This window comes from Notechis scutatus, chromosome 5 (genome assembly GCF_049901735.1).
Source record: "Notechis scutatus isolate UNSWTSFEM ecotype Mainland chromosome 5, rNotScu1.2, whole genome shotgun sequence".
NCBI classification, from domain to species: Eukaryota; Metazoa; Chordata; class Lepidosauria; order Squamata; family Elapidae; genus Notechis; species Notechis scutatus.
This window is the reverse complement of record NC_142013.1, coordinates 91109906-91137269: the sequence shown is the minus strand read 5'-3', so window position 1 is coordinate 91137269 and position 27364 is coordinate 91109906. Positions and strand designations below refer to the sequence as shown.

The following is a 27364-nucleotide window of genomic DNA, read 5'->3' as shown; positions in this document are numbered from 1 at the left end:
TATGGGGAATTATAGTGCTGGAAGGGATCTTAGAAAACTTCTTGTTGAAGGCAGGGAGGCTGAGCAAAGTTAGACAGAGTTCAAATATTGGTTGGAGATGGCTAGGTAGATTGTCCCAATGCATCCTTGTAAGAGAAGGAGTTGGATACCAGCCTAGAAAGTTTCTATCTGCTTCTTTGCTCTTAACTCTTTTATTCCCGTTTCCCTCCCGGTCACATGAACTAAGGCAGAGCAGATGTTCCACAGGCCATACATAAATACTGATGGTAAAGGGGTTAAAAAAATATTCTAGAAACCATGTTTTGCATGCTCTCCCCAACCCTTAAAAAAATATGAATAGAATCTTCCGAATACAAGTTTTCAGTCCTTTCTCCCTTTATTGAAATTTCATGGCCAAGGAATTTTGCACATTTCTTGAAGCATTGATAAAGCAGATGAATGACATGTAGCATTTTTTAAAAAAATTAAGAAAATAAAATGCTGCTTTGTTGGTTATATGTAAACAAAAGATTTTTTCGGGGGAGGGAGAGTAAACGGAGTTGTTTTAAAAAAAAAACTTGCTTTTTCTTTGTTATCAGAAATGATCAAACGTGTAATGCTGATTTTGGGGGTGGGGGGCAAGACATAGACCCAATTTTGCAAAATAAATATTGATATATAACATATGTTTATGATTGCAAACACTTTTCCAGTGCAACCTGGCTAGTACGCTCCATTCAAAGGGAAAGATATTTCCAGTGCCAGCCATCTTTTCTGCAGTAATATATTGCATGTGAAGAGGCAGCTTCTTTTTCTTGATTTAAACATTCAAGTGTCTACCCTGCAGTTGTTTACAGTCCTCTGGAAAGCACTTGACGCGTGTCAATTTAAGTTCTTCCCTGCAGATATTCAATTCATCAGTGCTGCAGCAGAAAATTGGTGGCTACATTAAGGTCATTATTAGACGCTCTCAACGCTTCCAAAGCATCTACTCGAGAAAATCCCATTTCCATGAGCCTTGCAACCTATGGAGAAATAAGAGAAAATAGTAAAATTCATACCCAACAGCCAACATAGCAGCATGCGTTGAAGAACTGGTTGTGGACAGGTGAGATATAGCTATAACATAGCTGGTGGGATGGATTATTTTTTCTTGTAATGAAATATATTAAAATTAATTAAGTTATTTAGTTTATCAAGCAGCATAGGAATTTATGAGACTACCTCCATTTTAGATTGATGAACTGCTCTGCTGACAGTACCATCTCCTGTATCAGCACTGCTTCTCATGTTAAGAAACTAGACTTGATAGTTGTGTTATCTACTTATCATAGGAGCAGTAATATCCTTTCTTGCTTAGAGCAATAAAAAAGATGTATGTTTTATGGGAGGGACCCACATGCAACTCATAATGACTCCTTTTCTAGAGGTTGGTTTGTAAGGGGAGATACAGTTCTGAGGCTTCTCTATGTCACCAGTACAGGAAAAGGAACACTACAATGATGTTAAGACTGCCTGTCAGCATAATGTGAAAATTCAAGTCACAGTTTTCAAGAATGTACCAAGATATAGCAAGGAGCGACAATCAGGCTTCCGTATGGAGATATTAATAAACATTATCTGGGTATAACGATAAAACAATACAATAACTGAATTTGCTTTGAGAACACAGCTATTAAAAATCCTGAAACTTGGGGAAATCCCTTTAAAATTTCCAAGCTTAGCACAAGACAACTATCATATGATATCAGAGTCATAAACAGGGCGTGTGTTCGGTTTTAGGCAACTGCATAATTTTTTTCCAGTTTGCTTAAGCAGCCTGGATACTTTTGGATATGTATAAAAGGAATCAGAAAATAAAGATTACTGAATGTTTTTCTATAATTGCCAATGTATACAGAAGGAGAGGAAATGAAAAATGAAAAGGGGAAAAAGAAGACAGAGGAACTCACAAAATCAGAATTAATTGCATGGGGAAGCCATCCATGCTATTCAACCTAGTAATAGCTGGGTTGGCTGGACAGGGGTGCTATGAACAGCCCCCACCCAGTCAGCCTATTCTACATTGTAAAAACAAAAGAACCCCAAAGAGTCAGTGTGGTGTAGCATTAAGCTTAGGAGTGAGAAGATCCTGATCAAGCCTGTCTTAACCTTGGTCTCATTGAGACTGGGCTACTGTACTCATTCCCTTTCAGGTCAGTCTATCTTACTCCATTCTGACCACTTGAAAGAAAAAGAGGAAACCAAACCAAATCAATAAGGAAGGAAAGAGCAAATGTTGGAGCCATTCTGCTCTTTCTACCATTCCTTTCCCCAAGTTTATGAGATGGAATGAAGCAAAACAGATCTCCTTTTACTCCCCCACCCCCCGATAGTTCAGTGCTATTGGACATACTGCCCCAAATCTTAACAACCTACCAATCACAACATGAATATTGAAATTATGTCTGAATTCTTGGCTTGGCTCAGCTTCCCCTTACCGAGCAAATCCAAGGTGGGGATTTGAGGAAAACACATTTAAATATTAAGTTTGTGAGCAGCTACAGTCACTTTGTTTCCCAGAATGACAATATGAAAAACTTGCAGCTGGTTTCCTGATGTTACTCAACTTGTTTTATTATTAAAAAAAATAAGGTAGTGCCATGTTCTCTGAAGGTTGTTTGGAAATTTTTAACTGGAAAATCCCAGAACAGCCACATCTGTGATTATTTAAATATATAATCACCTTCTATAAAAAAAAATTATATTTAATAACAGTTTATTTCAAATTTTTGTTAAGAGCTTTTATTAGACCTTTAACATCTTCTAAAACTTTTTTTTTAACATATAGAGTTCCAATTCCCATTAAACGCTTTATTATTTTGTTATGGTAGAACAGTTTTTTCCCCTCTCTATTTTGTCATTTGGTGATAAATGAATGGATAATTCTCAAAACAGAAAATGTATTTCTAAATGATTCAAAGTTTCCAGAAAGACAATATGAGTCTTGTCTTAAAAGAAGTTTTATAGAACAGAAAGTGACCGGTATTTCTTACTGTCCTCAAGTTTCATTTTCTCCAATTTCAATAATGAATCAGAGAGATCAGTAAGGCAGGGAAGCCCCCGAGCCAGTTCATCTGGCCAGACTAACGGCCAGACTGCTTCTCCGTTTTTAGGAAATTCATGTCCCAGGGCTTTGTGTTCAAGCTCTACCAGAGGCTTCCAGCTGAATAAACCCTGAGAATCGAAACAATAAGGCTCCCTCCAGTGTCCCAGCTAACGCCAAGGGACACCTGACTCTCTCCCCAGTTTCAAATGAAAAACTTCACTGTATAATTGTATGAAAGAATGGAAATGAAGTTTGCTTATTTTTTTTCTCTTTCCTTCCCCCACTTTCCTCTCTGCATTGGATCTGCTAGAGCAGGGGTCTCCAACCTTGGCAACTTTAAGCCTGGAGGACTTCAACTCCCAGAATTCCCCAGCCAGCTTTGCTGGCTGGGGAATTCTGGGAGTTGAAGTCCTCCAGGCTTAAAGTTGCCAAGGTTGGAGACCCCTGTGCTAGAGTATCATGCATTTAAAGAAAAATGTACCCATATACTTTGGAAGACTGTGTATAATCATAATAATAAAAAAATAAGCAACCAAACTTAAATAAAACCCTTAAATACCTCACATACTTTGATGTTACTATCCTTTTTTTAACGGATGGATGGATGGATGGATGGATGGATGGATAGATAGATAGATAGATAGATAGATAGACAGACAGACAGACAGATAGTTCTCAGCTTACCACCACAACTGAGCTCAAAATTTACGTTGCCAAGTGAGAAATTTGTTAAGTGAGTTTTGTTCTGTTTTACGACTTTCCTTGCCATTATTTGTTAAGTGAACCACTGCAGTTGTTAAATTAGTAACATGGTTGTTAAGTGAATCTGGTTTCCGCATCGACTTTGCTTGTTAGAAGGTTGCAAAAGGGACATGACCCTGGGGGCACTGCAACCGTCACAAACGTGAGTCAAGCATCCGAATGTAAATCATGTGACTCCTGGGGATGTTGCAATGGTCGTAAGTGTGAAAAATGGTCATATGTCACTTTTTACTGCCGTTGTAACTTCAAATGGTCACTAAGCGAACTGTTGTAAATCAAGGACTACCTGTAGTAGGGTAAAATATGTGTATATATAGCATCTATGTGATGCTTTCACAATTCTCTGTGTATTAAGCGCACAATTAATTTTCCTTTCAACTCAAGGTCTTGAAAGCAGGTAAAAAAACTTTTTTTTGAAAAAAAAAAGCTCTAACTCAGAGGTCTCTAAACTTGGCAACTTTAAGACTTGTGGACTTCAAATCCCAGAATTCCACAAGTCCACAGGTCTTAAAGTTGCTAAGTTTGGGGACCCCTGCTCTAACTGAACATTCCTATTTCTGAATGTACAAAGTAGATGGAACATTTAAAGAAGATACTATTCCAGCACCTGAAAATATAATGCACAAGTTGATGATACATTATCTGGCAGTTCAAATGTATTCTTATTGTGGGTTGCTAGGCATACATTGGAATAGTTCATGTTGTATAATGTGCATGATTGCTTCCCTATATTTAGTGAAGGGTTGTCATGTGATTAAACCATATGTGATTACTCATATATTATACTGTTGAGCAGTAAGCATGGAAAACAGTTAAATGTGCTTAAGCTTAGCAGAATCATGAGTCTGGAATACTGTGGTTTTCTTCTCATAAAAAGCAGATGTTACCTGTTCTTCAGAAACTTCAGCTGGAGGCCGTGCTTCCTGCACAGTTGGGTGATTATCCAAATAATTTGCATTAGGTCGGTGACGTAAAGGAGGAAAGAAACGATTCCAATTAACTATTCCACCCTACAATGAAATATTCTAACATTACTCTTAAATACAAAAAATACAGTTGAGTATTTGAATTAACTTTCAAATTAAAAACTAACAGCAAATTATAGGAACTGGGTAGAAATGAGTGATTAAAGTAATTCTGCAAAAACTCAACCATAGAGCCAAGCTTTCTAGGAGCCAGCGGAAGTCCCCTACTCTAAGTTCATAGTTGATTCCTTCTTTCACTGTAGATTTGGTTTGGTTCCTTCGGTTCTGAAGGACTGGCCTATAGAATGCATACATCTTCCTTACATCTAACCATTAAACTCCTTTTTTCAGAAAGTTGCAGTCTTGGTATTGTGTGTATGCTTTATCTTTGGTTTTCAAGCTTCTATGGCAGTACTTTCAGCATTTGGGAATAGATAAGATTCTCTTCACTCCTTATCACCATCCCCTCCCACTTGTGACTGTATGACTGTAACTTTGTCACTTGTATCCTTACGATTTATATTGACTGTTTCCTAGTATGATTTGATTGCTTATTGTACCCTATGATGATCATTAAGTGTTGTACCTTATGATTCTTGAGTCTTGACGAATATATCTTTTCTTTTATGTACACTGAGAGCATTTGCACCAAGACAAATTCCTTGTGTGTCCAATCACACTTGGCCAATAAAGAATTCTATTCTATTCTATTCTATTCTATTCTATTCTATTCTATTCTATTCTATTCTGTTCTGTTCTATTCCATTCCATTCTATATTCCTCGACTTATGACCTCAATTGAGCCCAAAATTTCTGTTGCTAAATGAGACATTTGTTAAGTGAGTTTTGGCCCATTTTATGACCTTTCTTGTCACAGTTGTTAAATGAATCACCACCAATTTAGTAACACAGTTAAGTGAGTCTGGCTTCCCCATTGTCTTAGCTTGTCAGAAGGTTGCAAAAGGGGACCATATGGCCCCAGGACACTGCAACTGTCATAAATCTGAATCAGTTGCCAAGCGTCTGAATTTTGATCACATGACGATGGAAATGCTGCAATGGTCATGTGAAAAATGGTCATATAACTCACTTTTTCCAGTGCTGTTGTAATTGTAAGTCGAGGATTACCTGTGCACTTCATGTGCTCCATTTCAAGGAAATAGAAAAATATATTTGTTTGTATAATGTTCTGTTAATGGAAAGTCTTGGGCAATATGCATTTCATTTTTCTCTCCATAGCTTTCTAATTTTAACAATGTCCTTGCTTCCACCACTTCTCTTTTTTATTACCCACATTTAAGTAATCCATTGAAACTTAACACAACTTATTTCTGTACATCTTCTTACATACACGACTGTCATCTCCAACATCCACTTCATTTTTCCTATCAAATACAAGTAGCTTGGTCTTTTATACATTAATTTTCAAATCCATGCTACACGCTGCATTGTACCATGTAATATTCACTGTAAATTAGTCAACAAGGCACATACAAAAAATACATGGACTTTCACCCTCCCTATCCCCTCCATTTCTTATTTTAAGATAAGCATTATGGAAAAATGTTTAAGGAATGTTTACTTCCTAATTAGCAGTACAGCATTAGCAATAGCACTTAGACTTATATACCGCTTCACAATACTTTACAGCCCTCTCTAAATGGTTTTACAGAGTCAGCATATGGCCCCCAACAATCTGGGTCCTCATTTTACCAATCTCGGAAGGATGGAATGCTGAATCAACCTTGAGCCCGGTGAGATTTGAACTGCCAAACTGCTGGCAATCGGCAGTCAGCAGAAGTAGCCTGCAGTACTGCACTCTAACCACTGCGCCACCACAGCTCAGCTAAACTTTTCATTCATTCTCATGAATATTTTACTTCCATCTACACCATTCCTCTCATCCAGCAGGCAATTTTAATGTTTCCTCAAAACAGTTCATGATTAAAGCCTACTCGCAGAATCAGATGCGTTCTCTGAATTAAAAACTATTCAGCCATTCAGAATAGTTCGTGATTAAAATGGTATATAACAGTGATGGCAAACCTTTTTGTTGTGGTGTGCCGAAAGCATGCATGTGCTGGTACCCACAATGCAATGCCCCCCACCCACCCCCGTGCATGCAACACCCCTGCCCTGCCCCTTAGCTGCACTGTGCATGCGCGTGCCTCTCAGCTGATATTTGGCCCTTTTGGCCCTCCCGAAGGCTCAAAAGAAGCCTCTGCAGCCTCGGGAGGCCAAAAAATGGGCCTTCCGGAAATACCAGAAGTGCCTGTTTTCAGCCTCCAGAGGGCCTCTGTAGCCTGGGGGAGGCCGTTTTCACTCTCCCGGAGACTCGAGGAAAGCCTCTGCAGCCTTGGGAGGCTGAAAATGGGCCCATTTTGGCACTTCTGGTATTTCCAGAAGGCCCGTTTTTCGCCCTCCTGAGGCTGCAGAGGCTTCCCTCGAGCCTCCGGGAAGGCAAAAACGGCCTCAAACAGGCCAAAAATCAGCTGGGAGGTGCACGCATGCGCAGTGCAGGTAAGTTTGGCTGGGGCTCGCGTGTCCACACAAATGGTTTTGCGTGCCACCTGTGGCACGCGTGCCATAGGTTCGCCATCACAGGTATATAAGCTTTGTAGCACTAGCAGTTAGACTTATATACCACTTCACAGTGCTTTACAGCCCTCTCTAAGCAGTTTACAGAGTCAGCATATTGCCCCCAATAATCTGGCTCCTCATTTTACTGACCTCGGAAAGATGGAAGGGTGAGTCAGCCTTGAGCCAGTGAGACCCAAACTGCCAAACCGCTGGCAGCCGCTGATCAGCAGAAATAGCCTGCAGTACTGCATTCTAACCACTGCTCCACCATGGCTCTTATTGTAAGTAAGTTAATACCATATAGTTTTTGATTTTCGAATAAAAAAATCTGGCATAAAGTCACGTTGCACTTCCCAAATTTTGCTCAATTTCAGATCTTGTAATCTTTTGATCAGAATAATGTCAAATACCTTCCCAACCATATCTAATATTATTATCCCCTTTTCTATAGGTGAAAAATAACATTTTTCTAATCATTGGGTCCAACACATTCTTATCATGTTAGACAAAACCATATCTATATTTTAATATTCCTACAGTAATATCAGTCTCATTGGCTGTCAATGATCTAAATGCATTTAAAACTTCTTTTCGTCCTTTTTTCCTTGGACTCCAAAACATATATTATTTATTTCAATTGCCTTTTTGGCATAGCACTATCGTTCAATACACTTTTCTGAAATACTTCTTCCAGCATTCCCTTCTTTTGGGTTTCTCTCAAATCATTTCATCTGTATTTATTTATTTCCGTTTAGCCTGTTAGGGGCTCCTTGTTTAGCCTTCTTTACCTATTCTCAGGATAGTTTATTATTCAATCAAAATCAATCTGCACTTTTAATTGTTTCAATCTCAACAGTTCTTTGCTTGCTTTAATTCTCTGCAATTCTCTTTTTATACAAACTCTCTTATACTAATTTCTTACACTAATTTTTGCTCCATGCGCATGTAATTCTTCCCATTTGGTTTAATTTCTTCAGGTTCAAGAAATAGTTCGAACTTCATTTAGAATCTCATCACCCATATCATTCCACTCTCACTTAATTCATAAGCCTATGGCCTATTTATTTTTTATTTCATTCATTATATCATGTATTTTATCATTTACACTTCATACATTCTAACTCTCTTTTTCCGTATGTTGTAATCATTACTGATGACTTGTGCTGCTCATTATGGTTTCACGTAATGCTTTTTAGTAATTTATCAAAGATATAGACTGGTTTACTAGATTTCTGTGCCACATGCAATAAAGATAATGCCAATTTTTTGCTACATTTTAGCCTATATCTCATAAGTACAACTAAAATCCATTTGTCCCCTTATTGTGTTCGATCTGGGGACTACCCTGCAAGTCAACACACTGTTGCTACAGCTCATGATCATGGTTCATATACACTCATGACTCAAGCTTAAAACACTGAATTTGGAATATTTATTTAACACAATACCACAAGTTTGTCAGCTTATTGTACTGCCACCCAACTTCCAATAAAATCAATTAGGGGATACATTATTTTGAAGGTGCTAGAAAAATACAAGTTTCTGTTTTTCAACAGTTCCTCTTTAAAAGAGTCTCATTTAGTTGCAATTTTGTTTCTATGTTTGTTCCTTTTGGTGATAAGTGGTAAACTAGTCTATATCTTTGCTAAATTACTAAAAAGCATTATGTGAAAGCATAATGAGCAGCTATGTAACCTTTAATGATTTCTAAGGAATATACACCAGGCTGTAATTTTTATTGTTATAGTCTCGGTCCAGCATTTTGTACAATTATTATATAAGGTTTAAAGGTTCAAATTAAAAAATAAGCATTTCTAAAATCAAATTAAAGGAATAGTTAACTAAAAAGTTATAAATGCAAATAACGGAATATTAATAAAAGAGCAAAATAAAGATTAGCATTTCTTTTTTTCATTTTCAAAGCAGTGGCAATTATAGAGGTCATCAACTTTAAAGCGGTTGGTTTGATTTTACTTGAGATTTGTAAGAGCTTGGAAGCTATCTAAGGCACATTTTGGGTGATAAAACATTGTCAAGATATAAAACCAACACTGCAATTGGTAGATAAAGAAATTATCATTATTAAATCTCTTGACGCCTAGGCAAGAAATTCCAAAATTAAACTAAAGACACCAAAACTCAAATTAATTAGGTTTCTTCTAACATTATGAAAATAATTATGAAGGAACTCCAGAACTGCTGTGTATCAAATGTGAGCTTTATTTATATTGAAATCAAGTGTCAAATTATTGTCCCTTCTGTGAAAGTGATGCAATGAAATGGAAGCTACTCTCTTGCAAGTGAAGGGATAGCTGTCAGCGTTCCAGCAAACCTCCATTCCAATCAGTAACTCCGAGACAAGCGTCATCTCAAAAGAATATTATTAGAATAGCACCCGGCACATCTGTGAAATCTCGGAACTAAATTCCCCAGAACTTTCCACAATGTCCCAACCTACAACCCATCCCCTTTTCCCTCATCATCACATCACATGAACCAATCCCAAAGTAAGTTCCTTTTTGTTTCTGCACCACACTTCATGACCTTGAACTAACAAAAGAATTCTATTTTGTCTACTTAGAGCTACTCAATTGAAATCACCCCCTCCCACTTTCTCAAGCTATGTGGCAGCGTTGAATAAAGTTTCCAAAGCTGACAGGCGTCCCCCCTTGAGAAGTTCACCTCCTAAAAGAAATAATAAACACAACCAGGGGTTAATACGATGCCCTTAACCCCCTCCCCCCCAAGAGGACCCTTTGGTTTCTTAGGGAATTCCTCATGGAATTGGTTAACTAATCTATCTGCATGTACATCCCAACTTTTAATCCAAGTAGCATCTGATACAGGGTAATGTTTCCACAACACCAAGTATTGTAATCTCCCTCGGTGTAATCTAGAATCGAGGATTTTCTTGATTTCATAATGTGTCTCACCCTGTATGATCAAAGGTTTAGGGGGAGCTGTTGGTATTGGTCTTATAATTGATGCTACAGCTGGTTTCAATAAACTACTATGGAACACTGGGTGTATTTTTCCCAATAACCAGGGAAGACTTAATTGGACTGTGAATGGATTGATTACTATTGATTGGACCTAAGAACTTAGTGCCCAACTTCTTACTAGGAAGTTTCAATCTGAGATATTTTGTTGACAAAAACACTTTGTCCCCTACTTTAAAGAGTGGTTGGAGGAATCTATGTTTGTCCGCCTGCTTTTTGCATTCCTTAGCAGCTTCAGTCAAAGCTTTTTTCATATCCTTCCAACCCTTTTTTAATGAGTCCATCCATTCTGTTATAGATATGGGTGTGGGGGGTTCTCTAGGTAATTCTAGCATAGGGACAAATTCCATGCCAGTGTTGATTTGGAATGGAGTCAAGCCTGTGCTGCTATGTACTGCATTATTATAAGCAACCTCCGCAAATGGCAATAACTCCGCCGTTTTCTTGTTGATAATTTACTTAGCATCTAATGTATTGTTCCACTATGGCATTCATCCTCTCTGCTGCTCCGCTGCATGCAGAATGGAACGTTGAGGAGAATCCTTGGGATGACCCAATACACCTTAAAAACTCCCTCCAGAACTTAGCGGTAAACTATACACCTCTATTTGAGATTGTTCTACGAGATACTCCGTGTAGCCTATAGATATGTTTCGCGAACATATTTGCAAGCTTTTTTGCAGATGGTAGTTCTTTACAGGCTGTAAAGTGGGCTTGCTTAGAGAATAAGTCAATAACAGTCCAAATTATTGTATTCCCTCCACTCTCAGGTAATTCTACGATAAAGTCCATCACGATTTCTTCTCACGGCTGTGTTGTTTCAGCTACTTGTTGGAGGAGGTCACGGGGTCTCCCAGTTCTGTGTTTCATCATGGCACAAATTGAGCAGCTTTTCACATAGTCTTCAACATCAGGTTTCATTTTCGGCCGCCAGAACTGTCTCCTGACTAAATGCAGGGTTTTTAAGAAACTGAAGTGTCCCCCCAACCACACGTCGTGCCTACGCTTTAGTACCATTAGTCTTAGATTAGTGGGTACATAAAGTTTAGTCCCTTTCCAAGCCAATCCCTCATTCATCAAACCAAGTTACAGTATATACATCTGAGCCGGTATGTGTGATGTTGTGCTATTGCACGTTTCTGTAAATTTCACCATCACTATAACTCAAAATAATTTTAAGGAGCTTCTGAATTTATTAACTATCCAATCCTGTTAGTTCAGATCAGGCTTCATCATTCTGACTCTTTGGATACGTTTACCATTACAAATCTTACACTCTCTGAGAATGGTCATGCTGTCTGGGTATTCAAATCACTAGTAACCAAAACATCAGTATGAATCCAAATTGAGAAAGGTTTGTTTAGACTGTCATGGCTAGAAAACATGCTAGTGATATTTCAACAGGTTTAAATCAGATGTGTTCCACTAACAACCAATGCGCTCTATGCAGCCTTGGACAGCTAGTAACACAGATCACAAGATCATAAAAAAATAAAGGAACTTTGCTATTTATATACATTAACTTTATTATGTATTTTATATGCGATCCATGATAATTCCTCTTCACTCAATGCAGCCCATACAAACCCATGGTTTAAATGTACATGCTGTCTTTGGAACAAACTAAACAAGTACAAAGCATAAAGCACATTCGTTTTAAGAATGATGATGTTAATAAGATGATGTTAAAAAAATATATTGTCACTGCCTGAATGGTATTTGTAACATCAAAAAAAAAAAAAAAAAAGGTAGAAACAGTGAACGCTAAAAGCAATTTTGTGGCTGTGGATCTTGCTAGATTCATGCTTATTAATGTGACTAATATGTGGCACAAATGCATCAAGCAAAATTAAATCAAAACTGAAATAGCCAAAAAATTAAGTAATTTGACTCATTTTGCACATTCTATTATTATTATTATTATTATTATTATTATTATTATTATTATTATTATTATTATTATTATTATTATTATTATTTGCACAATCAGGCTTCAGACTGGGTTTGGCATTTTTGTCTATTTAGCAAGTAATTTCTAACAACCTGGATAGGCAGATCTGCATGTTTGATGGTGTTACATATATTGTCACAGGATGTAAGTTGTTCTGCGTAAAGCCGCCTTTTGCAATTGACTGAAGGTGAATTTGTCAATGTCTTTGGTATTCAAGTGGTGCTCCAGTTATTTTGGGATTGCACCCAATGCCCCTATTATTATTGGTACAACCTTTGCTTGCTTTTGCCTCAATCGTTCGAATTCTATTCACAGATCTTTGTATTTTATCTTTATCTTCTCCAGTTCTTTCTCTTCTATTCTCTTGTCTCCAGTATACTGCCATGTCCACTATCCAGACTTTTTTTGTTTTTCTTATTGACAATTGTTAAGTCTGGGATGTCATATGGCAGGTGCCTGTCTGTTTGAATTCTAAAGTCCCAGAGCAATTTAGCTTCTTCATTTTCTATGACTTTCTCTATTTTATGGCCCCACCAGTTCTTGCTTGCAGACAAATGATATTTCTTGCAGATCTTCCAATGCACCATTGTTGCCACTTTGCCATGCTATTGCTTATAGTCAGTCGGGGTGATCCTCTTGAAGCAGATCACCAGGTGGTCCATTTGCATAGGAGACATTTGCTGTCGGTTGCTGTCTTCTCAATTCTGATTTTGTATGTATTTGTTCTTAAGGCTTGGTCTTGTGCAGCCAGAATTACTCCCTCTGTCTCTTTCTTTGATTGTCCTGCTCTTAGCCATTGCCAGGTCTTGTTATTATCTACTTTTCCTGCTATATTTTTAATGTACTGGCCTTGTAAATGTTTTGTCTTTCATGTCCCTATTATGTTCTTCATTTGGTCTTTCTTGTAGGCCAGTTTGATCTCTCCAGTAAGCAGGGAACCTTCCTGGTATACTAGCTTCAGTCCATCTTCTTCGCTGTCCTTCAGATATTCTTCCAATGTCCTTTTCTCTTCTTCAACCCTCTGATGTACTTGCAACATTTTCCTTGATAGGTAGAGTCTGTCAATGTCACTGCGAGAATGAAGGGCATGACTCATTGTCATTATTTCTCTGGTCCTCCTATCCATGACTTTTAGTTCTGCTTGAGTCCAGCTGATTCCAGCTGTGTATCTAATGATTGGAATTGCTCAGGTGTTGATTGCCTTGATGGTATTTCCTCAACTGAATTTGAACTTTAAGATCTTCACTCTCTTGATATATTCACTTTTCTGTTGATTTAGATGTGTCTGCTGTTGTCTGCTTGAAATATGCCCAGGTACTTGTAATGAACATCTTCATCCAGACTCTTGATGTTATTTCCATAGGGCATCTTGATTCCTTCAGTTTTCACTAATTTTCCACATTTGATGGTGAGCATGAAGCATCTGTTCAGTCCAAACTCCACCGCAGTATCTTGGCTGTATGTACAGAAAGTGTTGAGTAGTGATTCTATTTCAGATGATGTTTTTCCATTCAACTTCAAATCATCCAGATAAAGGAAGTGGGATAATCTGGTAGATGTTTTTGATATTTGATAACTATGGCCTGAGTTATTCTATACTGTCGACAGAGGTATCAGTGCAATGACAAACAGTAGAATCTCCTTGGAAGATTCTTCTCTTGATATTAACCTCTCCCATACTATTGCCATTGACAGCAACTGTGTCTTTCATTGTACTATCGATCTTTGCACAAAGCTTCTGATGTTTCTACTCACTTCTGTTATTTCTAGGCACTTGATTATTCAGTCATGTGGCAGGGAGTTGAATGCCTGTTCTTGTTGATGTTGTTGTTGTTGTTACCATTATTATTAACATTATCATTGGGATAGTTATATTAGTAGGAGACTACAATGCTAATGCAGAATAGTAGTTTGACTGCCAATTTACTAGCTCTATTGTGGTACATGCATGCTTCCCAAGGTGTGCCACAGGAAAGCAAGCTAGCTTTGCACCAGAAAGAAATATGAGCTCTTCCTGCAGTGTCATCTAAGCCCCCCTACCCATCAGAGCCACCTCACAAACGAGCATCACAACCGTGACATTTCAGAGTCAGCAAGAATCTGACTGACTGCCTGGAGCACCAACTCATCTCCTCACTGAAGAGTTCTACTTGCATAGAACATGCTTTTCAATTGCTAGGGAGGCAGAAGCTGATCCAAGTGATGGGAGCTCACTCTGTCACACAGTGCTAGGGCTCAAACCACAGGATCATTAAGCCACTGAGCCACTGCTCCTTGTAGGGAAAGCGAGTGAGTTGAATTACAAATGGCTTGGAATAATGGCTAGTGTTAAAAGGAAAAAGGGAAGAATAGAAACAATAGTTGAACAAAATAAATACTTTCATCAATATAATATTTAACCAGCTTTTGAAAGCAGCAGCAGCAGCAGCAACTTCTGGAAGCAGCAAACTAGATGCTTGCAAGCTATTAAGAAAAACATATAACATGATCAGACAGCACTTTTTCATACATAGCTTCATAAATTGAAGGAGTTCTTTTCTGAAACTATTATATGCATTATCTGGAAATAGAAACACCTTCTTTTATGAGTTCTGCTTTATGTCATGCCTTCATACTGTAGGTTTCATGATTCCACCACTTCAGTATATTCCTGTCGTTTACACATTACTTGATCACCAGGACGTAATGTATGACCAGATTTGTCCTGACTGGCATTCTTTAGGTATATGCAGATATAATTAGTATAGATCCATTATTGTTAATATGGACTTTATGTTATTCAAATTCTCTCTCTGAATCACTTACATAAAACATAAGTTGGGATGTGTGTGTGTGTGTGTGTGTGTGTGTGTGTGTGTATTTGCCCCACCTTTATTATTTTTACAAATAACTCATGATGAACATATCCAACCCCTCCCCCCTACACACACACTGATCAAATAATTTCTGAAGTTTAAGTGTATCCATAAATTTTGAATACATACAATCCTGAATATTTTAAATTGATCTGGCATTGATTATAGCATCTTGCTGAATTATGTACTATCATCAAGGGAAAGACAGCCAATGCTGTTTTCAAATATGCTCTAAAACAGGGGTGTCCAATCTGGGCAACTTTAAGACTTGTGGACTTCACCTCCCAGAATTCCCTAACCAGCCAGTTTGGGTGTTGAAGTCCACAAGTATTTTAATGTAGCCAAGGTTGGAAAGCCTTGCTCTAAAATAAACCTATACAGAGCAGATGTTCAAATTACTTGTATCTTAGCCATCAGAGAATATCAGCCAGATGACAATTCTGTCAGTAAAGTATACGATAATTAGTGCCACAACATGAAAAACAGATCTTGTAACCGTTTCTATATCTCAGGCTAGATATATTTCTTGCAAAATATCTTTCTCAGTCAATTGGATGAAGAAGATACAGTTTATGTTATGTAATCACTTTTACTAAGCAGCAAAAACATTAAAAACAAACCTTTTTTTAATTGAACAGGAAATTCAAATCTTCTATGCTAAACTGACAGAATTATTTACTTCTATTGCTGCTTAGCCTTCTCTACTTTATTGGAATAATACTTCTATCTTACCTTATCTAATCTCCATATTAATGTTGCTGAAATATGTTTAACGAGGAAAAAGTGCTGCATCCCACCTTATTCTTAATTCATCAAATATCCTGTGAAATGGCTTCCAAAACATTAATTCTTTTTATCACAATATATTCACTAAATATCCTCTCAATCATTTAAGATATTCTATAAAGATTATCAATGTTTGTATTTACTCTCAGATCTTACTCTAAACTCACCCACACAGGCAGGCAAGACATCAGAATATAAACTGACAGCAAATCGTACTCCTTACTATAGCATTGGTAATGTTACCTAGTTAGGATAGTGAAATGTCTGCAAGAAAACAAGCAAGCTCAGAGAGTACCAAGGATCCCTAATTTCAATTCTGAGCTACAAATATTCCCCTTTATTGATTACTCTAAACTATTTCAAAAAACTAAATTTTCACTCTAGTTTTTAAAAATTCTTTTATATGAATACAGGATTCAATCAAATTTATAATTAATCATTTAAATCTCTCTAATTTTTAGATTCCTTTTTACATTTAAATTTAAAGTTGTTTTTTTTTGCTTTTTTGCAATTCACTTGTTTACTGTCTTACTTTACTTTATTTTTCACTTTGATTTCTGTCCTTCTGTCATGATGATTAGCTAATTATATTTCAGTCCATGACCAGTTTATAATCTGTCATGGAATTCTGTCCTACTTTCGGCAAATGATTATCATAATAAACAGACATACAGTATTGACAGAGCTAGGAGATTTCAAGATAGCATTTCTTTCTGAAATGAGATCTGATTTCTCATTTTTATACTCCAGGTGAAGAAGAATAGCACGAGAGCTCCTCAACCCCTACAGGGTGATATTTTTCCTGAATGGATAGTTTTATAAAACTAGACCTAACTACAGGAAATTTAGAAGCCGTAAGTTAAATAATTAAACCTTCATTTTATAAAACAACAGGATAACATTTATGGAAAAATAAGCTCCTATTTTGGGGAGATCTAGCTACCTGCCTTCTATCTAAAGGTCAGATAACAGGAATTCGTGGTAAGTAAGTTTCCGCTTTCTTCTAGCTTTGCATAGGCCATCCGTCTTTTCAGGATGTAACAGAGCAAAAGCACCAGAGGGTGAGCTTCCTAGAATTCTTTAAATTGTTGCCTATTTTGTTACCATTTGTAAAGGGTATATTTGTCTTGCTTGTAAAGGTTGGGAAAGTATAATTACTTTATATAGATCGCCCTAGAAACTAAACTTGAAAAGCTACCATGTTGCTAGCTTACTATAATAATAAGCTCTGACAACCCTCAACCAATCTCAAAATAATAAATATTTCATGATACCAGTGCATAGCCCTATAAGAAGTCATAAACGAGGCTAGCAAATATTTAAATTTTTACTCTTCTCTCCAAGCAAACATCAATATCCTGAACTCATTCATTCATTCATTCATTTATTCATTCATTCATTATCTAGTCAATGGAGGATATGAAATAACTGGCTAAAATAAAGGAAACTACTGAACAATTGTACAGCACAGGCTAAGGCGGGAGATTTCACCCCTCTTCCCCCAGGCCTGAGGGTCTACACAACTTCTTTGATGTAGAAGCTTTGTACCTATTGCTGCTACCACCTATCTTCAGGGTGGTCATTTCCCCTTGCTCAAATCATAGCAAAATATAAGGTAATGGCTTTGTAAAAAGATTCCTAATGATAAACAATTAGTACAGGGACAACATATTAAACTTAAACATACAATCAAAATTATAGCCTTACCCAATATTTCTAGTTATTGCTTTAATTTACCGTTTTAAAGAAGCTTTTTAAAAATAGATTCCTTCTCTATCTGAATTCTTTTTGGATTTCTCCTCCATTATCTCTGAAGGTTGGAGGGAGTTAATTTGGAGCCTGTTGTTAGATGGAATAATCCCCATTTCTCTCCTCACACTTGGTTCCTTGTGTTTCTTGTTTAAAGTTTTCTATAAAAAAGGCAAGAGCTTGGGGCAATCTCACTGCACAGGTGATCTTCAACCATGCCTCTACTAGAAAGATCTGCTGTGAAACAGAGGAGTATGTGAATATCCTCCCTGGCAGTAATCTGTTGTTCTTATGAATGCTAGGTAACATCACAAAAAAAGTGAAAAAGGGAAACAATTTTGGGATCAAATAGTAGACTGGGGCATAAAACTATTTTCAATGAAAAAACATAAAACCAAGGAAAAGTGTAAAATTGGCCAACCTCCAGTTCATGATCATAAGAAAACATGTCAGCATATGTATCATATTGTGCTCAAAGGAAACAGGTTAGAGCTGCCAAAGTCCAATTTAGATTCCATGTAGAAATGACAGTCTACATAGCAAATCATAGGTGGATTTTAAAGGGTGACTTTTCTCAAGGAATGCTTCAATTATGGATATACGGAAAGAGGTCCATGTCCTTTAGAGACCAGAATGCCACTGAACGCTGCTATTCGGTTCCTTAAGAATACGAAGCAAGCAGCTGAAAGCATTTAAAATATGAGAGATTTCCTATGATTGGAGCTTTACCTATATATATTGAAAGACAATTTTGTCTAAAACATTTTGTTGAACCAATAACATGCTTTTAAGTTGTTCCTCAGAAAAATACCCTTGCAGTCTTACCCGACACAGTAAGATCCAACTGAGTCCAATTCTTGATTTCTTACACCTAATAGAATTTACCAGATTAAAGTTATAATCTAACCTAATAAATATACCCTGGTTGATTCTAGGGTGTGACTACCTTGAATCTTTTCTTGCATCCCCCATCCTATTCAGGACTGCACAGTCTCTTGTCTTGGGCCCCTCCCTGAAATGTGCTGACTCCTTTCTGAGACATTTGATGCTACCCCCCCCCACCCTCTTCAGCTGTCCATTCCATCACACAGCCTTAACCTATTAATAGATGAAAGAGTTTTGATGAGGGCAAGGATTAATACTTATTATTGAACATTCTACTTATTATTGAATGTTCTGTCACAATGGAAGCTTCCAGTGAAATTTCACATGGTTTAAGAACCAAATTGCCTCAAATAATAAGGACCTATTACATTGAACTTTGCTTTGATCCTTACGGTAGTTTGAGGAAGCTGAAGAATAAAAAGAAATATGTACCACAACCCTCTTGGCCCCTAATCTTCTACTGTGCTTGTTTCAATAGCTGTACACAAGGAACCTAGACAGGAAAAGAAGCAACATCCTGTTTTCTTTTGTTGCAGAGTCCCCAATGCTGGATTCTGTTTCAATTATGTTAACCACACTATATGCCTTTAATCACCCATCCTGGTAAAGATATTTTCTGAATTGCAAGTCATTAAGGACTATCTCTAAGATTCCAACTATTGGATGAGAAAGCATTTCTCTCTCTCCCTGTAACAACACTGCATTAATCCCCAGTCTCTTCTATGTCTTCCATATGCTAAAGAGACACTGTCAAAATGGGATTGCCTATTGTCTCTAAGAAATGACAAAATCTCAAAGTGACAAAAGTCCTTTGCAAATTCAAATACTTTCCATACATTCTCCACAGATGACAACAACCATTTTGAAATGATTAACGTAAACTGGTCTCTATAAAGAAACTTACATAGCCGAGAAGGAAGTGGTAAAACAACGTGACAATAAAACAGTAAATCTTTATGACACTTTAAACATATAGACAGACTCAGCTCTTTTGATCCTAGCACTTTCCAGAAAGGATGTTGAGATATCAGCACACATGACATATTTAAGGGGAAAAATAGGATTGATGATAGGGAGGCGATAACTGCAAGGGTTGGCAATGTAAGAATTTAAGACCCTTCTGAACTGGATTCAAAAAGAAGCAGAATCCAACCAGAGTTCCATAAATATGCCCTTAACTTAAATATGCCTCCTATATTTCTACGTCAGTCAAGAGATCCAGTAGTGAGGAGCATCTTGGGCAACTGGAATGAATGAAAGAAGAAGGGAATCTGAGAAATGATTTTGTAAGGGGAAGTATGAAACTATTTCATCACTTTAAAGCTGGATTGCAAAAGCCATTGCCACTCCAAAGTTTTCTGAGGTTAATGTAGACCAGACTACCAAAATTAAGTTCCTCTTAATCAGGAAGATATGAGTCCAGTGAACAATTCTATAGTTATCAGATTTTTTTAAAGCTTCCTTTTTTTTTTTCAGCTAATGATCACACTGAAGTCACTCTTATCCCCATTCAATCTTCCCATAGCACATGGAATTAACATGATTAAGGGTAAATTCACCCAAAGATATTTTTTTAAGGGTGGGAGCAATGGCACTTAGAGTTAGCCACAGGCAGGAAGTCAGACCTAACTGTAATTTTCCACCAAGCATCTGCAAACTTTTGTCCTCTTGAGTTCAAATCACCTTTAATGTCCTCTGATTTAACTCATCTTTAATGTCCTATCCTATGCCCCTCTCACCCCAAAAAGGAATGGTGGGAGTCAATTTTTGGATTAGCTATACTCTATATGTTGCTTGTGTATGTAGGAATATATAGAGCCCTACTCTATATGTTGCTTGTGTACATAGGCATATAAAATATGCACAAAGGCCAATTTAATTTTCATTGTTCAAATGTAGAATTGTGAAAATGACATTTCCACCAATGGAACCATCCTTGTTGATAAGACCAGTGCAGCCATGTTTGTCCTCTTGGGACAAGTTACAAGTTAAAATTCTGGGAGACTTTTAGAAAAGAGGAAAGGGAAAATCCTCACAGATACCTTTACACACTGTTAGATACTTGCATATATAATTAAGTCAACATAAACAAAATTATAAACATTGTAAACAATAAAACATCACCGAATAAAATTAACTTGGTTATTGAAAAACCATTATATGAGTTCACATAATACATTCAACTATAAATTGATCAAATGGTATGAATTTAAACAACATCCTAAAGCAAGAAGCACACATAGACACATGAAGTCTAACCAACATTTGACATGTAAATTTGGCATTTTGTATAATTGAATCCACTAAGAATGTTTTGTGAATAAATAGAACATATCCATAATATGTAAAAGGACTGTTAATTTCATGAAGGATTAACTTTATAAATGGATAAATCCATTTCACAAATATGCTACATCCTACAGAAAAAGGACTTTACTTGTCTTTGTCGCCTCATCTGAGCAACCTGAGAGATCAGTATCTGTCGATCAAGTAGCTCCATCCGCTGTTGCCTCTGTATATCAATAGTGGCTCCCATTCCAACTCCAAATTCATTAGAGGGCTCCGCTGATGTGAAAATTGGTTCAAGAGTCCGAGCAAAGATCTTTGCTATGCCAGAGGGCACACAAAGTATGCGGTACACTTTTAAAAGACTACTACTGTAGCACATTCCAGAAATCTAAAAGCAAAGAGAAATAGACAGATTGAAAAACTGACATATTGACAAGGAAATTCAGGGACTAGGATTAGTTCCCTCACCAAAATCTACTGGATGTCAAAAATGTATTACTAATTCTAATTCCAAAGCAAAACTTCAAAGTTGCTAGTATTCTCTGTTCCCCACATTAAGGAATCACAAACATGTTATGATAAATGTGCAATCTAGTTCTAACCTGGTACTAGACGTATAGTATGAAATATATACTATTGATTATAAAAAAAATTGTTTGTTCAAGAACTGAGAATTTTTGTAAATACTCATCTGAGATCCATTTTCCAGTTTGGCTTTGAACTTTGGCTTTGAATAGTTCCGTTGCTGCAGGAACAAAATTGTTTTGCCCCTGTCAACTAGCAAATTTGTTGATTGCTAGAATTCCTTTTTGTGCTTTCATAGTTAATGACCATAGCATGTTGAAGATTGGAAGTGAATACCCAGGTATTTAAGTGACTTCACTTGCTCAATGAGTCTGCCATTAACTTTCCAACTTGATAATTATCAGAGCAGTGGGGGAAAAACAGAGCTTTTTATTTTTGAGTAACTTTGATGATTCTATTCCAATTCATAAGGATGTATTCTAACCCCCCCCCCCCCCCATTAACTTAATATGCACATTAACAGTATTGTAGTTTTTATTAGTCCAGATTTTCATCCTCATTCCTCACCTGTTGTCCAATCCCCATTCTTTTGTATGTGGATGATGCAGCAATTCTTTCCATTTCAAAAATTGGACTGTGTAAAGATTTCAAGGAGCTTTCGAGGACTCTCATGACGTCCCAGCTCCATATGGAAGTTTATTAGTATTTTTCTGCCAAATGATAAAATGCTAGGCACCAATACATTATAGAATATTCATTCTCAAATCCAGCCTGTTCTGGGACTCTAATACATACTCTATACATCCAGACAGAAATCTAACGTTTAACACAATTCTTCCACATAGACTAGTGTCTAAACTTCTGGACCTTGGACTTTCTAATTCAACCTGCCTTTGGATTATGGATTTCCTATCTGGCCATTCACAGAGGTATTAGGTAATCATATTAGGTATCAGATTCGGTAATCATACTTCTTCAGCCCTTATTCTTAACACTGGTACACCAGAGGGTTGCGTGTTGAGTCCCTTACTCTATACTCTTTATGTGCATGACTGCATTCCCACTCATGCTAGTAATACTATTGCTAAATTTGCAGATGATACAACAGTGGTGGGACTTATCTCCGGGGGGGATGAATGTGTCTACCGAGATTAGGTGGATCAGTTGCTTTCATGGTGTGGAGACAATAACTTGGTCCTCAACACCAATAAGACCAAGGAGCTTATAGTGGATTATAGAAGGAACAGATCAGACATTTAAGATGTCCAGAAACAGCACACCCAGGAGAAGCAATCCTTAGATCCATTTGTACCACTTAAAGATACCAGCTGGTCTCACTCATCTCACAAGATATCCTAAGGAAATCATCCAGCTTTAAGGAAAGGTCACATGCCCCCCAGTAAGGCAGTAAAAAAAATCAGTGCCAAGCTTGCATCCTGCCTCTTGGAAGTACACCCCAAAAGGACAGTGCCAGATATCACTAAAGCAGTGAAGGAAGACCCTCTCCCCAGATAGAAAAAGATAGAAAATGAGGCAGGAAAAAATTCAAACACAATACAAATAATTAAATCACAACAGTAGCTGTTGCTTGTTGAAGCTGAATCGGGAAAATTATCCCATCAATAAACACAGGATTAAACGTCACCAAGCGCAGAATTAACCTTCACCAAAAACCAGTTTTAGACCAAAACTCAGAAAGGGTATGTAAACTCACGTTTGAATGTCAATCTTTCTAGCTAGCCAAGAAGCCTTGCTGAATGACACTCATCTTGGTTCCCTGTCATTAAAAGCTTCTTTCTGACAACTCTGCTTCATTATTCAATTATTTCTTCAAAGTGCTGATTGTCCGGGGAAGTATTTCCTCCCAATAGCAGTGTAAAAATCTTAAAACAATCCTTCCCCTTTAAGAAAGTCAAGCCCCAGAAGCTCCGAAGACAGGAAGTCTAAGCATACTGGCAAGAATGTAATTTAGGGTGGAAAAAAACAAAAGGAGATTGCTTCTAACTACTAGTTCTCCGAACTGCTTAGAAAACTAACAAGGGGTTCTATAGAACTGGTCGGAACCGGTAGAATCCCACCCCTGTAATAAAATATACTTTAACAGAATAATAGATGAAAGAAAGTGGTATTCTACCATTTTACACATTTTAATTAATTTGAATTTTATTAATTCTTGCTATATATAAAGAAGAAAACAAAATTGAGAACATTGTTTATGTTCTATCATTCACTTGTTTGTCTTATTCATCAGAACGAAGTATATTTTTATTTTAATAAACATTTTGCACTCTAATGTTCTATAGTCTATACCATCCCATCCCAAACTTAACCTTACAAAAAAAGGAAGTGGTTGTGGCTTTGTTTTCACTTCCGATAAATCAAACAGACGTTGTTCACTGCATTATATAGGGCAGAGATGCCACTTGAATAAATCCCTGTCATTTATTCAGTTAGAATTATAATTCTTCTAAATAATTGTGAAGAACCAATTAAACCATGGCAAAGCCATTGCTGTGTGCATGAAAAAACCCTCCCCTCTCAAAACGTTTTTTTAAATTTTCAGCACATTCTTCCTGACTAACAAGATTCTATTCTAGTAACACATTTACTTCCTTCCTCCTTGTATTCTTAAAACTCAACTACTGTTCAATACAAATAGTATTTGACTTACAACCACCATTGAGCCAAAGTTTATGTTGCTAAAGGAGAAGTTTGTTAAGTGAGTTTTGCCACATTTTACAACTTTCCTTGCCAGTTAAGTGAATCACTTTCATTTTTAAATTAGTAACACGATTGTTAAGTGAATCTAAATTAGTAACATGGTTGTTAAATGACTTTGTCACAAAAGATGATCACATGACAACTCTCATAAATACTTGTTAAGCATTCAAATATAAATCACGTGACCATGTGGATGCTGCAATGTGAAAAATGATTTTTTTCAATGTGAAATATAATCATAAATAACTTTTTTCAGTGCCATGGTAACTTTGGTCACTAAATGAACTGTTGTAAATCGAGGACTACCTGTATTACAGTACTAGGCCATTTTGATTTGATGTAGACATTATCAATACCATGCTATGGTATAGACAAATATAGAAGATAAAGAGTTTAAAATCCTCCCACTTGATGTTTAGTTCTTAGTCCAAGCCATACAACTTTGGCAAACTATTTTTTTCAGATTATACACAGGTTTCTTTTCAGACTGTATAAAACTTTCACCTTTATTTGTGTATTTTTTTAATGATTATGTTTTTTTATTTCTGTTCATTGCCCAAGTTGCCTGTATGAGAGGGTTGGCCGAATAAATGAATGAGTAAATAAATAAGCAATCAACAAGCATGTAACATTAATTATTCGGCTGCTAATTGCTTCAGTGGAGGACCAAAATTTTATGTTGCTATTTCTGCAGTTATAATTTAGTGAATGGCTAAGTTGACTAAGTACACACAACTACTAAGTACAACTCATAGCTATTAAGATTGTTGGCTGAGCAGGGACAAAAATAGCCAGAGAAATGATTGAAGCCTGGGAAACAGGCCCCTTGTCAATTAACAGGAATGCTGATCTGCATCAGTTTACCAGATACTTAGAAGCTGTAGGGCATAGCAGCACGAAGAAACAACTATTTAATAGCTAACCATCAATACCCAATCAACAACTAAAAGATACACACAGCCAGGTACCACATAAATACTATACATAGAACTGCCCAATGCACATATCCTGGAGATTGAGAAGTTCCCTGAGGAAGGAGATCCAGCACGAGTCCAAAAGCTTGGAAGAACAAACCTCTGGTCCTGGTGACCAACTCAGATTGGATCCTGCAACATTATCCTAGGGCATGCATATATGCCTTCATTGGCATGACTAAATACAAGTTACTTTCCATATATTCATGGTATTTATGTTTTCAAAATGTTTAAAATACTTCATGCAAGTAAACATATTCACAGTTAGACTTTGCCACCTCAAGAGGACTACGATAAATCCTGAAATAACAGTAAACAATTTTGCCTATACAAAATTCTTGAATTTAGTAAAGCACATTAAAACTTTGATCAACAACAGGATAGTAAAAGCCTAGTTTTTTCCTCAAATAGTCTTGGCTTTGGATAGCAGCCAAAACCATCAACTCTAACAATAACAACACATAGACTCACCTAACCACCTGACACCCATGCTTCTGGGGCTGCCACAGAGAGGAAGGGGTCAATCTATTTTCTAAAGTGCCTGTAGGCCAGACAAGGAATGATGGATGAAAACTGAACAAGGAGAGATTCAACCTGGAAATAAGGAGAAACTTTCTGACAATGAGAACAATCAACCAATGGAACAGCTTGCCCTCGGAAGTTGTGGGAGCGCCATCACTTGAGACTTTCAAGAAGAGACTAGGCTGCCATTTGTCAGAAATGGTGTAGGGTCGCCCGCTTGGGCGGGGGGTTGGACTAGATGACCTACAAGGTCCCTTCCGACTCTGATGATCTGTTATCTGCTTCTGAAAAAACATCAGGTTTAAGGCCAACCTAATCCTGAATAGCAATTATGTTCCTAAGGGCAGTCCAGCAGCAGAAAAGGCATGCTTGCTGGACTTACCAGATGATACACCTTATGTGATGAAACCAAAATGTGCCCCTTCTGCAAGACCTGATGGAGCAGACAGAGACAATTGGACAAAGACAATCTCTCAAATATCCTGGCCTATGTCATGAACACCTTTGTAGTTGAGAATTGCATTCAGAAACCAACTGGGAGTTGGTACAGGCAAAACGTGTGTACCAAAGAACACCCATAATTATTTGCACTGCTGCATTCTGCATCAACTGCACCATCAGATATTCTTCAATAGCAGTTCCATGTAGAACATGCTACAGGTAAGTCCTTGACATTCAACAGTTCATTTAATGACGGTTCCAAGTTACCGGAGCACTGGGGGAAAAAAAGACTTCTCACACTTAACGACCATTGCAGAATACTCACTTGATCAAAATTCAGACACTTGGCAACTAACTCATACTTATGATGGGTGCAGTATCCCAGGGTCATGGAATTACCTTTGCCAAGCAAAGTCAATGGGGAATTCAGATTCGCTTAACGTTGGGACGCTGGGACGCTGACACTGTGTCACTAACTTAAGAACTGCAGTGATTCACTTAGCAACTGTGGCAAGAAGGATCATCAAATGGGGGAAAAATCACTTAACAACTGTCTCGCTCAGCAAGATAAATTTTGGGCCCACTTGTGTCTCATATCCATTTCTGGATTGTGTCTCACATCCCGGCATGAAACCTGACTGAAAGAGATGCAGAAAATCTATTTCGTCCAGGAACTTCTGAAGCTGCAGAAAAGGTTGGAGTCAACCAAAAGTTATCTAACATACTGGCGTCTAGCAATGGTTTCTTGAGAAGAAACCACCTCTTCCTTAAGCATTGAAAGGACCAGCCTCTCTCAAGCATGTGTTCACAATTGTCAGAAACTATCCACATTACCTTCAGGAAACCTTAGTTAACCAGGAGGAGCATGGGTGTACTTTCTTACCCATGATTATATTTGTAAAACATCTGTCACCATCATGCTTCATTTTCATAAAATGAAAACTTAGTGAGTCATTTGATAAAGGACAGTCATTTGGTATCTACATAATTAGATATTAAATTTCAAAATCTGAATTTTGCGTTTTGAATTTAAAAGGCAAACTTGCAGACAAATCAATGCAGGAAATTCTGATCATCATTCCAGAAATGTACTTCATAGTTATTCATGATAGATAAAACTAGCCCTTTGGTTATTGCATGAACAAATTTGAGAGCGCCAAGGCATATCTCCATTATCACGGGGAACTTTCAGAAATATAATCATTTGTTGTTGTTTCAGTTGAACTATGTTCTTCATTCAAAAATCAATAGGATTCTTTTTCATTTTTGAAGAACACATAGCATTCTAAGTGG

At 37.2% G+C, this 27364-nt stretch overlaps 1 protein-coding gene across 3 annotated transcripts in view; it reads right to left on the bottom strand.

Annotated features, from left to right (window-relative positions):
- Positions 1 to 357: 357 nt before the first annotated feature.
- Positions 358 to 27364, bottom strand: part of UBAC2 (UBA domain containing 2) — a 95399-nt gene continuing 68392 nt past the window's right edge. For 2 of the 3 annotated variants that reach the window (XM_087967309.1, XM_087967310.1), the window contains exons 7-9: positions 21037 to 21276; positions 4717 to 4839; positions 358 to 1004 (exon numbers count right to left, since the gene is read on the bottom strand). In XM_087967309.1, the coding sequence (XP_087823435.1) occupies positions 897 to 1004; positions 4717 to 4839; positions 21037 to 21276 (471 nt within the window). In that variant the 3' untranslated portion in view covers positions 358 to 896. The remainder of the gene's footprint in view (positions 1005 to 4716; positions 4840 to 21036; positions 21277 to 27364) is intronic. The other variant, XM_087967311.1, reaches the window with a different exon arrangement.